At 47.2% G+C, this 18,381-nt stretch overlaps 1 protein-coding gene across 3 annotated transcripts in view; it reads right to left on the reverse strand.

Annotated features, from left to right (window-relative positions):
• The window catches only part of TP53BP2 (tumor protein p53 binding protein 2), a 53,599-nt gene that overhangs the window by 31,659 nt on the left and 3,559 nt on the right, over positions 1-18,381 (reverse strand). For all 3 annotated transcript variants that reach the window (XM_069768411.1, XM_069768412.1, XM_069768410.1), the window contains exon 2: positions 16,243-16,340. In XM_069768411.1, the coding sequence (XP_069624512.1) occupies positions 16,243-16,269 (27 nt within the window). In that variant the 5' untranslated portion in view covers positions 16,270-16,340. The remainder of the gene's footprint in view (positions 1-16,242; positions 16,341-18,381) is intronic.

Raw genomic sequence — 18,381 nt, forward strand, 5'->3', positions numbered from 1 at the left:
TTGTTTGAGGGATTCAACCATCCCCATTCTGCTCCCTTCACTATCAATGTCGCCACCAGAGGAATTATTCCTGGTGAACAAATTCGGCTGCCACCCTTCTATACCTGATTCATATATATTTGCGTTTATTTATTAAATAATGTATTAAAATATAGAATTAATAAAGATAAAAATATAGCTATAAAATTCTCCTATTGGATTTATTTTTTCTTTTATATAAAATACTAATTATGAAAATTGTGGTAAAATTTTTAAAAACAATGATGAAATAATCATTATATCCTCACTTGGAATGAAACAAGGAGAATTCCTTCTGTCCTTCTCGTGGGTTAAAGTTTAAATGAAGTTCCCGTAAAAGATAAAGAGAGAAACTAGGAAACTACAAGCAGATTTATCCTATCAGCCTGTACCATTGTGCTAGTTACCATTGTGCTTTAGTGATTTCCTCCCCTCCAGAGAGATTAGTGTGCCAGTAAATCATTAAGCCAGTGATGCGTCCGACAAACAGCCTGTGCAAGGTAATTATCTGGTCATGAGCTACAAAAAACAAAATCATGTTTGTTTGTGAAAAGTTAAGTGGGTTTTATCTGACTGTGCAGTGGAGCCGAGCACAAGTAAAGGCCCCTTCACATTAAGCGACGCTGCAGCGATACCGACAACGATCCGGATCGCTGCAGCGTCGCTGTTTGCTCGCTGGAGAGCTGTCACACAGACCACTCTCCAGCGACCAACGATGCCGGTAACCAGGGTAAACATCGGGTAACTAAGCGCAGGGCCGCGCTTAGTAACCCGATGTTTACCCTGGTTACCATGCTAAAAGTAAAAAAAAACAAACACTAGATACTTACCTACCGCTGTCTGTCCTCCAGCGCTGCGCTCTGCACTCCTCCTGTACTGTCTGTGAGCCGGAAAGCAGAGCGGTGACAGCTCTCCAGCGACCAAACAGCGACGCTGCAGCGATCCGGATCGTTGTCGGTATCGCTGCAGCGTCGCTTAATGTGAAGGGGCCTTTACTTGTGCTCGGCTCCACTGCACAGTCAGATAAAACCCACTTAACTTTTCACAAACAAACATGATTTTGTTTTTTGTAGCTCATGACCAGATAATTACCTTGCACAGGCTGTTTGTCGGACGCATCACCGGCTTAATGATTTACTGGCACACTAATCTCTCTGGAGGGGAGGAAATCACTAAAGCACAATGGTAACTAGCACAATGGTACAGGCTGATAGGATAAATCTGCTTGTAGTTTCCTAGTTTCTCTCTTTATCTTTTACGGAAACTTCATTTAAACTTTAACCCACGAGAAGGACAGAAGGAATTCTCCTTGTTTCATTCCAAGTGAGGATATAATGATTATTTCATCATTGTTTTTAAAAATTTTACCACAATTTTCATAATTAGTATTTTATATAAAAGAAAAAATAAATCCAATAGGAGAATTTTATAGCTATATTTTTATCTTTATTAATTCTATATTTTAATACATTATTTAATAAATAAATGCAAATATATATGAATCAGGTATAGAAGGGTGGCAGCCGAATTTGTTCACCAGGAATAATTCCTCTGGTGGCGACATTGATAGTGAAGGGAGCAGAATGGGGATGGTTGAATCCCTCAAACAATTTCTTGTCCCGGGATCTCGCACACATTTTTATTATATTTTTTTATTTTTTATACCTTCCAATCTGAAAAATAAGTGAAATTTTAGTATATTGTTCATCGATTATAATTATGATAGTAATGATTTACATATGTGTTAAAAATAGCTTGTTTCTATGGAATACGGCTTTATTTGAACTTTGACACTGTCTGTCACATGCCAGAAGACTGCTTGGCGCCGTTATTTGAATTCAGAATGTATATAAGCGGGGCAACAGTACCATGTGTCATATCTCTGTGTGGAAACTTCCTGAAGAAGAAGCCATGAGCTTCGAAACGCGTTGAATAAACCACCCGAACATCTTACAAGTATATCTGGATCTATTATTTGTCGCAGCAGCGCGGATGTAATCCACATTTCATCTATTATAACAGATAAGAGAGTTACTAACTGCCCAACAGACCAGCACAAAGGAATCTGTCACCAACTTACTGGCATGTAATCCGAGAGCAGCACGATGTAGTGACAGAGACCCTGATTCCAGCTGAACTTACTCGGCTGCTTCATGTCATTTTGATACAAATCAGTTTTCTCTGCTTCAGATATATCAGAGCTCAGAGAGCAACGCCCTGTATATTCCACCCACAGCACTGATTGGCAGCATTTTGCATACACTCAAAAAGCAACCAATCAGTGGTGAGGGAGGGGTTATACACAGCAGTTGACCAAGAAGCGCAATACATCTAGTAATAATCTTCTGCTAATAAAACACTGATTGTATTGAAACAGCAGCACACAGCACAATAAGTAACATCCCTGTAATCAGGGTCTCCGCACCAATATTGTGCAGCTCTTGGATTCCATAGCAACAACCTGCCAACAGATTCCCTTTAACTTATTCTGCATCCAGCAAAAAAGTGCAACACGCACGCAGGCAAATGGTGCTACATTTTTGTTTATAAAACCCAACTCTAAAAAAAATAATTTTAATTTGTATGCATTAATTATATATAAGCTTTCTTGGGATTTTCATCTATATAAAGGAATGACATATCGCTAGGATACAGACGATTATGATCAGTGGAGGTCTGACCTCTGAGCTTTAGTTGGGATGCACTGCAGTCCCATGCAAAGCCAGGGTTCCGGGAGCCTGGCAGCCGTATAACCCATTCATTCTCATGAGAGGTGTCAGTCCCAGGGTTGTGTAGCCCCACTAATCAAATCCTGGCATCACTTTATGAAACAAGAATTTCATCTTCAAGAAGATTTCAGAGAAATAGATTCTGAGGATGACCACTGACAACAGTCCGGTTCGGTTTCTCCTTGGCCCAGGTAAGACACTTCTGGCGTTGTCTATGGGTCACGAGCGGCCGGACACAAGGAATGTGACACTTGTAGCCCATGTCCTGGACACCTCTGTGTGTGGTGAAGCAATGACCCCAGCAGCAGTCCGCTCCTTGTTAATCTCCCCACATTATTGAATGGCCTTTTCTTAACAATCCTTTCCAGGCTGCGGTTATCCCGGTTGCTTGTGCACCTTTTTCTACCACACTTTTTCCCTCCACTCCACCTTCCATTAATCTGCTTGGATACAGCATTCTGTGAACAGCCGGCTTCTTTAGCAATGACCTTTTGTGGCTTCCCCTCCTTGTGGAGTGTGTCAGTGACGCCTTCTGGACATCTGTCAGTCTGCAGTCTTCCCCATGATTGTGGAGCTACTGAAACAGACTAAGGACCTTTATAAACACTTAGGAGCCTTTGCAGGTAGTTTTTGTTAACGATTCTAATTTACCGAGATAATGACTTTTGGGTTTCCATCAACATTAAACCCGTGAAATAGATCACTCTGTGTGTAATGACTCTATAAAATAGATCCGATTCACTTTTTGTATTGAAGAACTGAAATAAATTAACATTATTATGATATTCTAAGTTTGTGAGAAGCATGTGTACATTTAACACTACATGTTTGGGTAAGGGGAGAAGATGTGGAGAGGAGCTGACAATCCAACAGGACGGACCAGAATGTCTTTGCTCCTGGTAAGTACAACGCGTCTCCGGTGACAGCGGCTGCCGGGGCCTGGAGATCAGGAATGTATGTGGATCATGTTAATTCTGCACGCACCGGGTCCAGTGCCTGGCTCATACTAGCGCTGGCTCGGCTCAGCTAGGTGGAGCGCAGGAAGACAGGCTATAAAACTGGGTCAATTGTTTGCAGTGCCATTAGAAATGACGGGTTTTTCCTTTTAATTGTACTTAAGGAAAAACCCATTGTGTGCGCCAGAACGTGTTTACCAAGGAATACAATGGCACTTGGAAAAAAAACCACAAGAAAGTAACTGCAGCTGGAGAAACGACATTAAGTGGGTTCTAACAATGGCCGCAAATCCCACCAACTTCCAGTCCTGAAATGTAAAAAACTTCCATTCACTTACAGGTAGCAGAGATCAGGCAAGGAGTGGAAACAAGTTGCAGAACAAGGCTGGATGACAACCAAGATGGCGGCAATTCCAGCTATATCCCTCAGTGATACTTCATAGCTCATTAGCGACCCCCATCAGAGCTGTTGACTTTAATAGAAGCTGGAAAAGCCTTTTATTTGTGATCAAGCATGACTGATGCCCCCATATAAAGAAGGGTATTGTTTGTCCTAGGAAACGCTTTTTATTCCCTCCCCCCATGAATCAAAGGGATGAATCAGCCTCCTGCAAGATCAATTATAGGTCAGCACAAAGAAAACTGACGAGCAGCGCAGAGTTCACAGGAGGAAAAGCCATAAAACATGGAGAAGATCCCAAAACTCCACAGCTCCGTATACACCGCACAGTCCATGAAGGATGATACCCCACAGAAGGGCAGAGAGTGACACAAAAATCCTTCCTCCATCACCCTACCCCTCCCCTGATGCCACCTCCATCACCCTACCCCTCCCCTGATGCCACCTCCATCACCCTACCCCACCCCTGATGCCACCTCCATCACCCTCCCCCTCCCCTGATGCCACCTCCATCACCCTACCCCTCCCCTGATGCCACCTCCATCACCCTACCCCTCCCCTGATGCCACCTCCATCACCCTACCCCTCCCCTGATGCCACCTCCATCACCCTACCCCTCCCCTGACGCCACCATAGCCTCGGACATACAGCGCAGATACACCCTGTCCAGTCACTTATTCGCACCAAGTTTCAACTTTCTAATAGACTTGTACTTTGTTCCCGATTCCTCAGGGGTTTTTTATACCCGACCCTCCCCCCATATTATTGGGGGATTAAAAGTTTGGTTTTCCAAAATTTATAATTTTGCATCAAATTTATTATGTTGCTTTTTTTTTCTCCCCACACACTATGTTTCGGTCCTCGCCATTTTTCACATTTGCTCCACAATTTGGGATTTTAGTATCCAGATGTTTGCAGTCGATTCACCATTTCGACAGAATAAATAAAACCCACAATTGATGAATCGGGGCCTTTGTTTTGCCGGATCTTGGTGCCGCTTGCTGTCAGTAAATGTGATCGATAACGTTGACATCCCGGTGGTAAGAACCAGCACAGATGGATACTTCCCGATCAACAATGGTAACAGTTTGGGATCCAGACTGATACATTGTAACAAGTTATCAGCTAAATGAAGCATCAGGGCTTTAGGGTTCAGCTGCGGCGCTTTCACCTGGTGCCACCACTCTATCGTATGGATGGAAACAGGGACCTACAAGCCCAAAGTACATATAATGGGGGTCCACAGGATCAAAGCCCCTGTTTTTCATCATGAACCGACCACAACCTATAGGATGGGGAATAACTTACTGAATGCTGGGGGTCCAACCGCTGAAGCCCCCACAATCCCAAAACCTGGGGCAGGAGCGAAGGTTGATCAGGAGGAATTGAGCTCCATTCGTTGACATGGGGTCATTCAGCTGAGAGCAGGGCTCGATCGGTCCCATTAGAAGTGAATGGAGCAGCAGCGCACATGACCAACTTGTGTTCCCTTCAGTTCTCAGGATCGCTGGCAGCCCCCCATCAGTACTTCAAACTTGAGAATATCCCTTTAAGTCCATGACATTTAAGGGGGCATTACTAGACAAGAATTGACACCTGTAACCATGCCATAGAAATCAACAATGCGAGGACCAGCATAAAAGCCCCCATACATATTAGACAAAGGTCATCCGAATATGTATGGGGGGCCGCAGTTTCTGTTGAGGGAGAAAAGGGTCAGACAGTTTGCATTTTAACACCAAACACTTTTGTAATTCTTTTGACAAGTCTCTGTCAGAGGAGTCCGACCGATCCCCCCCCCCCCCCACCAGCAGCTTTCTCCTCCGACCGATCCCCCCACCAGCAGCTTTCTCCTCCGACCGATCCCCCCCACCAGCAGCTTTCTCCTCCGACCGATCCCCCCCACCAGCAGATTTCTCCTCCGACCGATCCCCCCCACCAGCAGCTTTCTCCTCCGACCGATCCCCCCCACCAGCAGCTTTCTCCTCCGACCGATCCCCCCCACCAGCAGCTTTCTCCTCCGGCCGATCCCCCCCACCAGCAGCTTTCTCCTCCGGCCGATCCCCCCCACCAGCAGCTTTCTCCTCCGGCCGATCCCCCCCACCAGCAGCTTTCTCCTCCGGCCGATCCCCCCCACCAGCAGCTTTCTCCACCGGCCGATCCCCCCCACCAGCAGCTTTCTCCTCCGGCCGATCCCCCCCACCAGCAGATTTCTCCTCCGACCGATCCCCCCCACCAGCAGCTCTCTCCTCCGACCGATCCCCCCCACCAGCAGCTTTCTCCTCCGACCGATCCCCCCCACCAGCAGCTTTCTCCTCCGACCGATCCCCCCCCCACCAGCAGCTTTCTCCTCCGACCGATCCCCCCCACCAGCAGCTTTCTCCTCCGACCGATCCCCCCCACCAGCAGCTTTCTCCTCCGACCGATCCCCCCCACCAGCAGCTTTCTCCTCCGACCGATCCCCCCCACCAGCAGCTTTCTCCTCCGACCGATCCCCCCCACCAGCAGCTTTCTCCTCCGACCGATCCCCCCCACCAGCAGCTTTCTCCTCCGACCGATCCCCCCCACCAGCAGCTTTCTCCTCCGACCGATCCCCCCCACCAGCAGCTTTCTCCTCCGACCGATCCCCCCCACCAGCAGCTTTCTCCTCCGACCGATCCCCCCCACCAGCAGCTTTCTCCTCCGACCGATCCCCCCCACCAGCAGCTTTCTCCTCCGACCGATCCCCCCCCACCAGCAGCTTTCTCCTCCGACCGATCCCCCCCACCAGCAGCTTTCTCCTCCGACCGATCCCCCCCACCAGCAGCTTTCTCCTCCGACCGATCCCCCCCCACCAGCAGCTTTCTCCTCCGACCGACCCCACCAGCAGCTTTCTCCTCAGACCGATCCCCCCACTGGCAGCTTTCTCCTCCGACCGATCCCCCCACCAGCAGCTTTCTCTGCTCTCCCCTTCCCTTTGAAAACACGAACAGTTCAGCACCAGGTATGGATGAAAGAGGTGGGGTGACCTGTCCCCATCCCCCCTCTCTATCCTGGACCCCTCCTCAGGCCTCTGGTTTATGTCAGGTTTATAACCCATCCTGCTTTTATCTGCCCGGACATGGAGGTGGCCCCTGACCTGCTCTGCACCAGCCCTGGAGGTCACAGGCAGTCACTGTCCCATTACTTGTTGTGTACACAGAAATCCCAAAGTGTCAGGACCCATCTCCTACTATAGATAAGAGGGGCTCGTATTATGTACACAGCTCTACTGCACAAACACTGACAGCACAAAGTGGCCAGCCATAATCTGGAGGAGCCCTGCACAAAGTCACTTATCTGCCATCTAAAGACACAAGATTATCTAATGCAACTGGATACAAACTATACAGAGGACATACAGCACCGGGCGACACCGGCATCAACGGAGGAGGCAACGAAGCCTACCACACTTCTACATGTCACCCTCATACAGAAGTAACATACATATAACGTAGAGTCACTGTATACATACATTACACTGCAGAGCTGCACTCACTATTCTGCTGGTGCAGTCACTGTGTACATACATTACTGATCCTGAGTTACATCCTGTATTATACCCCAGAGCTGCACTCACTATTCTGCTGGTGCAGTCACTGTGTACATACATTACATTACTGAGCCTGAGTTACATCCTGTATTATACCCCAGAGCTGCACTCACTATTCTGCTGGTGCAGTCACTGTGTACATACATTACATTACTGATCCTGAGTTACATCCTGTATTATACCCCAGAGCTGCACTCACTATTCTGCTGGTGCAGTCACTGTGTACATACATTACATTACTGCTCCTGAGTTACATCCTGTATTATACTCCAGAGCTGCACTCACTATTCTGCTGGTGCAGTCACTGTGTACATACATTACATTACTGGTCCTGAGTTACCTCCTGTATTATACCCCAGAGCTGCACTCACTATTCTGCTGGTGCAGTCACTGTGTACATACATTACATTACTGATCCTAAGTTATATCCTGTATTATACCCCAGAGCTGCACTCACTATTCTGCTGGTGCAGTCACTGTGTATATACATTGCTGATCCTGAGTTCCATCCTGTATTATACCCCAGAGCTGCACTCACTATTCTGCTGGTGCAGTCACTGTGTACATACATTACTGATCCTGAGTTACATCCTGTATTATACCCCAGAGCTGCACTCACTATTCAGCTGGTGCAGTCACTGTGTACATACATTATATTACTGATCCTGAGTTACATCCTGTATTATACCCCAGAGCTGCACTCACTATTCTGCTGGTGCAGTCACTGTGTACATACATTACATTACTGATCCTGAGTTACATCCTGTATTTAACTCCAGAGCTGCACTCACTATTTTGCTGGTGCAGTCACTGTGTACATACATTACATTACTGATCCTGAGTTACATCCTGTATTATACTCCAGAGCTGCACTCACTATTCTGCTGGTGCAGTCACTGTGTACATACATTACATTACTGCTCCTGAGTTACATCCTGTATTATACTCCAGAGCTGCACTCACTATTCTGCTGGTGCAGTCACTGTGTACATACATTACATTACTGATCCTGAGTTATATCCTGTATTATACCCCAGAGCTGCACTCACTATTCTGCTGGTGCAGTCACTGTGTATATACATTGCTGATCCTGAGTTCCATCCTGTATTATACCCCAGAGCTGCACTCACTATTCTGCTGGTGCAGTCACAGGGTACATACATTACATTACTGATCCTGAGTTACATCCTGTATTATACCCCAGAGCTGCACTCACTATTCAGCTGGTGCAGTCACTGTGTACATACATTACTGATCCTGAGTTACATCCTGTATTATACTCCAGAGCTGCACTCACTATTCTGCTGGTGCAGTCACTGTGTACATACATTACATTACTGCTCCTGAGTTACATCCTGTATTATACCCCAGAGCTGCACTCACTATTCTGCTGGTGCAGTCACAGGGTACATACATTACATTACTGATCCTGAGTTACATCCTGTATTATACCCCAGAGCTGCACTCACTATTCAGCTGGTGCAGTCACTGTGTACATACATTACATTACTGATCCTGAGTTACATCCTGTATTATACCCCAGAGCTGCACTCACTATTCTGCTGGTGCAGTCACTGTGTACATACATTACATTACTGATCCTGAGTTACATCCTGTATTTAACTCCAGAGCTGCACTCACTATTTTGCTGGTGCAGTCACTGTGTACATACATTACATTACTGATCCTGAGTTACATCCTGTATTATACTCCAGAGCTGCACTCACTATTCTGCTGGTGCAGTCACTGTGTACATACATTACATTACTGATCCTGAGTTACCTCCTGTATTATACCCCAGAGCTGCACTCACTATTCTGCTGGTGCAGTCACTGTGTACATACATTACATTACTGATCCTGAGTTACCTCCTGTATTATACCCCAGAGCTGCACTCACTATTCTGCTGGTGCAGTCACTGTGTACATACATTACATTACTGATCCTGAGTTCCATCCTGTATTATACCCCAGAGCTGCACTCACTATTCTGCTGGTGCAGTCACTGTGTACATACATTACTGATCCTGAGTTACATCCTGTATTATACTCCAGAGCTGCACTCACTATTCTGCTGGTGCAGTCACTGTGTACATACATTACATTACTGATCCTGAGTTACATCCTGTATTATACCCCAGAGCTGCACTCACTATTCTGCTGGTGCAGTCACAGGGTACATACATTACATTACTGATCCTGAGTTACATCCTGTATTATACCCCAGAGCTGCACTCACTATTCAGCTGGTGCAGTCACTGTGTACATACATTACATTACTGATCCTGAGTTACATCCTGTATTATACCCCAGAGCTGCACTCACTATTCAGCTGGTGCAGTCACTGTGTACATACATTATATTACTGATCCTGAGTTACATCCTGTATTATACTCCAGAGCTGCACTCACTATTCTGCTGGTGCAGTCACTGTGTACATACATTACATTACTGATCCTGAGTTACATCCTGTATTTAACTCCAGAGCTGCACTCACTATTTTGCTGGTGCAGTCACTGTGTACATACATTACATTACTGATCCTGAGTTACATCCTGTATTATACTCCAGAGCTGCACTCACTATTCTGCTGGTGCAGTCACTGTGTACATACATTACATTACTGCTCCTGAGTTACATCCTGTATTATACTCCAGAGCTGCACTCACTATTCTGCTGGTGCAGTCACTGTGTACATACATTACATTACTGATCCTGAGTTATATCCTGTATTATACCCCAGAGCTGCACTCACTATTCTGCTGGTGCAGTCACTGTGTATATACATTGCTGATCCTGAGTTCCATCCTGTATTATACCCCAGAGCTGCACTCACTATTCTGCTGGTGCAGTCACTGTGTACATACATTACTGATCCTGAGTTACATCCTGTATTATACTCCAGAGCTGCACTCACTATTCTGCTGGTGCAGTCACTGTGTACATACATTACATTACTGATCCTGAGTTACATCCTGTATTTAACTCCAGAGCTGCACTCACTATTTTGCTGGTGCAGTCACTGTGTACATACATTACATTACTGATCCTGAGTTACATCCTGTATTATACTCCAGAGCTGCACTCACTATTCTGCTGGTGCAGTCACTGTGTACATACATTACATTACTGCTCCTGAGTTACATCCTGTATTATACTCCAGAGCTGCACTCACTATTCTGCTGGTGCAGTCACTGTGTACATACATTACATTACTGATCCTGAGTTATATCCTGTATTATACCCCAGAGCTGCACTCACTATTCTGCTGGTGCAGTCACTGTGTATATACATTGCTGATCCTGAGTTCCATCCTGTATTATACCCCAGAGCTGCACTCACTATTCTGCTGGTGCAGTCACTGTGTACATACATTACTGATCCTGAGTTACATCCTGTATTATACTCCAGAGCTGCACTCACTATTCTGCTGGTGCAGTCACTGTGTACATACATTACATTACTGATCCTGAGTTACATCCTGTATTATACCCCAGAGCTGCACTCACTATTCTGCTGGTGCAGTCACAGGGTACATACATTACATTACTGATCCCGAGTTACATCCTGTATTATACCCCAGAGCTGCACTCACTATTCTGCTGGTGCAGTCACTGTGTACATACATTACATTACTGATCCTGAGTTACATCCTGTATTTAACTCCAGAGCTGCACTCACTATTTTGCTGGTGCAGTCACTGTGTACATACATTACATTACTGATCCCGAGTTACATCCTGTATTATACCCCAGAGCTGCACTCACTATTCTGCTGGTGCAGTCACTGTGTACATACATTACATTACTGATCCTGAGTTACCTCCTGTATTATACCCCAGAGCTGCACTCACTATTCTGCTGGTGCAGTCACTGTGTACATACATTACATTACTGATCCTGAGTTACCTCCTGTATTATACCCCAGAGCTGCACTCACTATTCTGCTGGTGCAGTCACTGTGTACATACATTATATTACTGATCCTGAGTTACATCCTGTATTATACTCCAGAGCTGCACTCACTATTCTGCTGGTGCAGTCACTGTGTACATACATTACATTACTGATCCTGAGTTACATCCTGTATTTAACTCCAGAGCTGCACTCACTATTTTGCTGGTGCAGTCACTGTGTACATACATTACATTACTGATCCCGAGTTACATCCTGTATTATACTCCAGAGCTGCACTCACTATTCTGCTGGTGCAGTCACTGTGTACATACATTACATTACTGATCCTGAGTTATATCCTGTATTATACCCCAGAGCTGCACTCACTATTCTGCTGGTGCAGTCACTGTGTATATACATTGCTGATCCTGAGTTCCATCCTGTATTATACCCCAGAGCTGCACTCACTATTCTGCTGGTGCAGTCACTGTGTACATACATTACTGATCCTGAGTTACATCCTGTATTATACTCCAGAGCTGCACTCACTATTCTGCTGGTGCAGTCACTGTGTACATACATTACATTACTGATCCTGAGTTACATCCTGTATTATACCCCAGAGCTGCACTCACTATTCTGCTGGTGCAGTCACAGGGTACATACATTACATTACTGATCCTGAGTTACATCCTGTATTATACCCCAGAGCTGCACTCACTATTCTGCTGGTGCAGTCACTGTGTACATACATTACATTACTGATCCTGAGTTACATCCTGTATTTAACTCCAGAGCTGCACTCACTATTTTGCTGGTGCAGTCACTGTGTACATACATTACATTACTGATCCTGAGTTACATCCTGTATTATACTCCAGAGCTGCACTCACTATTCTGCTGGTGCAGTCACTGTGTACATACATTACATTACTGCTCCTGAGTTACATCCTGTATTATACTCCAGAGCTGCACTCACTATTCTGCTGGTGCAGTCACTGTGTACATACATTACATTACTGATCCTGAGTTATATCCTGTATTATACCCCAGAGCTGCACTCACTATTCTGCTGGTGCAGTCACTGTGTATATACATTGCTGATCCTGAGTTCCATCCTGTATTATACCCCAGAGCTGCACTCACTATTCTGCTGGTGCAGTCACTGTGTACATACATTACTGATCCTGAGTTACATCCTGTATTATACTCCAGAGCTGCACTCACTATTCTGCTGGTGCAGTCACTGTGTACATACATTACATTACTGATCCTGAGTTACATCCTGTATTATACCCCAGAGCTGCACTCACTATTCTGCTGGTGCAGTCACAGGGTACATACATTACATTACTGATCCTGAGTTACATCCTGTATTATACTCCAGAGCTGCACTCACTATTCTGCTGGTGCAGTCACTGTGTACATACATTACATTACTGATCCTGAGTTACCTCCTGTATTATACCCCAGAGCTGCACTCACTATTCTGCTGGTGCAGTCACTGTGTACATACATTACTGATCCTGAGTTACCTCCTGTATTATACCCCAGAGCTGCACTCACTATTCTGCTGGTGCAGTCACTGTGTACATACATTACTGATCCTGAGTTACCTCCTGTATTATACCCCAGAGCTGCACTCACTATTCTGCTGGTGCAGTCACTGTGTACATACATTACATTACTGATCCTGAGTTACCTCCTGTATTATACCCCAGAGCTGCACTCACTATTCTGCTGGTGCAGTCACTGTGTACATACATTACATTACTGATCCTGAGTTACATCCTGTATTATACTCCAGAGCTGCACTCACTATTCTGCTGGTGCAGTCACTCTGTACATACATTACATTACTGATCCTGAGTTACCTCCTGTATTATACCCCAGAGCTGCACTCACTATTCTGCTGGTGCAGTCACTCTGTACATACATTACATTACTGATCCTGAGTTACATCCTGTATTATACTCCAGAGCTGCACTCACTATTCTGCTGGTGCAGTCACTCTGTACATACATTACATTACTGATCCTGGGTTACCTCCTGTATTATACCCCAGAGCTGCACTCACTATTCTGCTGGTGCTGCTGTAATGACTGGAGTAGTAGTAGATGATATGGATGTTGGGTGTTGCAGGTTTTCCCCCAAAACGGCACCGTCTCCATTACACACAATGAAGCTTCTCTGAACCTCCTATTGACAATCATCGGATCCAATGCAGCAATTTACTGATCACTGGACTGAGAACAGGAGACGTCTCGTTACTGTGTGTAATTATCCCGCAGGGGCGAGAAGCCACTGTGGGGAGATAAGTGGTTATATGGGCGCAGGCTCCCGCTCCCCCACCTGTATACGGGAACAACAGTGACGTCACCTGTTTACAATACACAAAATTATGGGGGCGAATCTACCGTGCACCCCGGAGAGAATAGGGGCGATCTGTAACATATTGGGACAGATCTGACACTTTCTGATCAGCTTTGTTCAATTAGACAATTTTAAAAATCTCTGCTTGCTGTCACTGAAAAACTGTCATATTTGCATTTGGAGGCTGAACACCCCGACTAGATCATGTCCGACCCTAGTGGATGTGACGAACAAATTCTGGAGTTAGAGAGGAGTTCCATTTCACTGACAGCAAGCAGAGATCTTGGAGAGGGGAAGAACCGAAATGCAAAACATTGCGAAGACAAACAGTTTTGTCTTTCGTTGACAGCAAGCAGAATTTTTAAGTATGAGGAATGGAAGGACAAAAAAAAGGATCAGAAAGTTGCAGGAGAAAAACATACAACAGTGATCTCCAACCGGTGGAGAAACAAACTCCCAGCAAGCCAAGAGCCTGCAGCTGCCAGGGCATGCTGGGAATTGTAGTTTTGAAAATGGCAGCGAGGGACAGGATGGACATAACCGATATACAACATGCAATCTCCGTGGCGGCATTATATCAGTCACTGCCGGAGTGAACTTTACGCTCCCACAATGCACTGCATCTTTCAATATGATCTTGGCGATCGGCCGAGTGTAAATTTTCTGCTCAAAAACAACAACGCGAGATTCATGTCCGGCGATCTGTCGCCATCAGGCTTTCATCGGACGGCTGCAGACAATCATTTTTGTAACATGGGTCCCTGACAATAATTGATCACAGGGGGTCTCACCGCTGAGCCCACCCCCCCAGCAATCAGCCAAACCTTACAAGTCTTCAATTTCCGTGCAGCACTCCCCCCAGAGGTGACAGCGAGTATTACACAGTGATCATTCACATCAATGGGTGGTCTCAGGAAGTGTTCCAGGGAAGGGGTGGGGGGGTTAACAGAGCGAACATCTGACATTTCTCAGCCCCAGATCTGTCAGATGATATCTACCTATTCCTGCGCCTCCCCCAGATGAGCAGACAGGACGGTAACCTGCGGATAACCTCGCCGCACCCACCATGACGGATTTATAGCAATCGCTCTCTACTGCTCTCCATATACATCTGGAGATATTCCTGAGCCATACGGGACCGAGACCGCAGCTGCCATAGTAATAAAAGGCAACGCATGCTGGGATTTGTAGTTCTACAGAAGCACAGAGTAAAGGTACCTTCACACATAATGATATTGTTAACGATATCGTTGCTTTTTGTGACGTAGCAACGATATCGTTAATAAAATCGTTATGTGTGACAGCGACCAACGATCAGGCCCCTGCTGGGAGATCGTTGGTCGCTGGGGAAAGTCCAGAACTTTATTTTGTCGCTGGACCTCCCGTGGACATCGCTGGATCGGCGTGTGTGACACCGATCCAGCGATGTCTTCACTGGTAACCAGGGTAAACATCGGGTAACTAAGCGCAGGGCCGCGCTTAGTAACCCGATGTTTACCCTGGTTACCTTCCTAAAAGTAAAAAAAACAAACAGTACATACTTACCTACCGCTGTCTGTCCCCGGCGCTGTGCTCTGCACTCCTCCTGTACTGGCTGTGAGCGTCGGTCAGCCGGAAAGCAGAGCGGTGACGTCACCGCTCTGCTTTCCGGCCACTGTGCTCACACAGACAGTACAGGAGGAGTGCAGAGCACAGCGCTGGAGGACAGACAGCGGTAGGTAAGTATGTAGTGTTTGTTTTTTTTACTTTTAGGAAGGTAACCAGGGTAAACATCGGGTTACTAAGCGCGGCCCTGCGCTTAGTTACCCGATGTTTACCCTGGTTACCGGCATCGTTGGACGATGGAGAGCGGTCTGTGTGACAGCTCTCCAGCGACGCTGCAGCGATCCGGATCGTTGTCGGTATCGCTGCAGCGTCGCTTAATGTGAAGGGGCCTTTACATTCACATTCCCACCGTACACTCCAAGACCATTTACATTACAAAACCTGCAACCAGATACCACACAATACACTATCATAGACCCCCCGGTGACAGCAGAATAAGGGGTGGGGGTCTCACCTGATACTACAGACACCTGCACCAATCTTATAGGGGTATGGAGGTCACAGAGGGGGTCCTACAATAACAGAACGCAGTGTGACCATGTATTACAGGGTTCGTGTGGCTGGGGGGGGGGGGGGTTACTGGACAGAACGACCCACATCATATACACAGACAGCCAACAGCGGCGTATCTGCAGGTACCCCCCCCCCCCCCCCCCCCCCCCCCCCCGTACCCGTGCGGCCCCCCATGTACTCACCGGCATCATCTTGGCCCCGTAACGCATTTATAGAAGCCAAAAGCAACGTCAGCTATAGAGAAGTGATGATGGAACTGCGATCATTCAGGACTCAGGACCTGCAGAGAAGGAAAGGCATAAATGAGTGTCACCCCCATCATCATACCAGCCCTGCCACTGATAACAGATCACCGGGGATGATGAGAGTCCGAGTCCTCACCGTTATCGCTTCCCCTGGTCTATTTTTACTGCTTGAGGGGAAAATTGTGGATCCTGATTAGATCTATACACATTTCCATTCACTGATGGGAAGCAGAGCTCTTGAAAATGGTGAAGAATTGATACATAAAGTATGTTGGGAATGTTACATCTGAGGGTCCGGTAGACATTCAAGTTTGGGTGTCAATCCCTAGTTGGCGAGACCATAAACCTGTCGCCACTGATCCATGCAGGTCATGTCTGATCCTATCACCCTGCAGTATAACATCGAAGAGATTGCGCGCCCCCCCCCCCCCCCGAACAATACAATTCGTTAACACCCCCAGCGATCACAGATCCTTTTGTAGTGATTTGCAATGACCGGAGATCAGTGGCGCAGTATACGGGCAGAGCTATGTCAGAACTTTCCCATTAATTATGACCTTTATATCCCCATATTTGGCATGGCTGCATGCACGGACCCCACAAAGCAGCACATTGAGCCCCTATACGTCAGTGCTAGGGACGGTGTGCCGCCATAGAGCGCTCCCACGAGAAACCATATTTATTCCAGACATCTGCAGTATTCACGCCACTATCAGAGGCTCCATCAGGATCTTCCATTGCAGATATCATCACATCAAAGAGGAGGAAGAAGAGCGCAGCATGCAGCGCTACCCATCCCACCAAAATAGGGGTCAGCCGTGAAACAGATCTGTGATGGAAGCCACAAGGGTAGTGTGAACACAGGCTAATCCCCCTCCCCCTGGTCATAAATCACAATCCATGATTGCAGAATTCCTGCACAATTAATACGCGACCGCCATTCTATCAGTGCGTGCACAGACACCCGCGGAGACTGACATGCGCCTCTTCTTTGCAGACTGCAGAAATTGGAGAAATGTCACCAATAGAAATGTATTGGATGCGGAATGCATAGAATGCAGAGAACATACACTGTGTCCAAAGTGCTGCTGGTTCTGGATCGTGGGCACCCGGAATAAAGGGACAAAAAGGAAAAACAAAAAAAAAAACTGAATGCAATAACGAATCCAACCCAAGAAACTCATTGGTATAAAGGTGGGGGGAGGGGAACACATAGCAGCTCATCTAGTGCCTATATATCAGTGATACAGACCCCCCCCCCCCATCTCGCCACCATGCGGGGCCCTTAAAGGGGTATTCCAGGTATAAGAAGTTATCAGCGTACATAAAAGCCGCAGGATTGACAGCGGCTCCACTGACCAGCGCTGGAGCGAGGGACAAACAGCAGAGGTCCACCGACTATGGGATGGTGAGCACAGCACCCCGGTGTCAAGCAGCCCCTGCTCTAACGGTGCCAGGGAGTCCAAATGGTGGAACCCCCCCATACAACACAGCTGTAATCGCAGCACAGGTCGGGGACCCCCCTAGTTGTGGACCTCTCCTCCGACCCCATTGGTCACACACTAACGCCCCGGCTCAGAGCTACGTGTGACGGACCTGTACCCCAGCACCCCCCCACACAACACGGCTGTAATCGCAGCACAGGTCGGGGTCCCCCTAGTTGTGGACCCCTCCCCCGCCCCCACTGGTCACATACTAACGCCCCGGCTCAGAGCTACGTGTGACGAACCTGCACCCCAGCACCCCCCCTGTAATCACAGAACAGGTCGGGGTCCCCCCTAGTTGTGGACGTCTCCCCCGCCCACACTGGTCACATACTAACGCCGCGGCTCAGAGCTACGTGTGACCGACCTGTACCCCAGCACCCCCCCTGTAATCGCAGCACAGGTCGGGGTCCCCCCTAGTTGTGGACGTCTCCCCCGTCCACACTGGTCACATACTAACGCCGCGGCTCAGAGCTACGTGTGACCGACCTGTACCCCAGCACCCCCCCTGTAATCACAGAACAGGTCGGGGTCCCCCCTAGTTGTGGACGTCTCCCCCGCCCACACTGGTCACATACTAACGCCGCGGCTC

Source organism: Ranitomeya imitator, chromosome 5 (assembly GCF_032444005.1).
Source record: "Ranitomeya imitator isolate aRanImi1 chromosome 5, aRanImi1.pri, whole genome shotgun sequence".
NCBI classification, from domain to species: domain Eukaryota; kingdom Metazoa; phylum Chordata; class Amphibia; order Anura; family Dendrobatidae; genus Ranitomeya; species Ranitomeya imitator.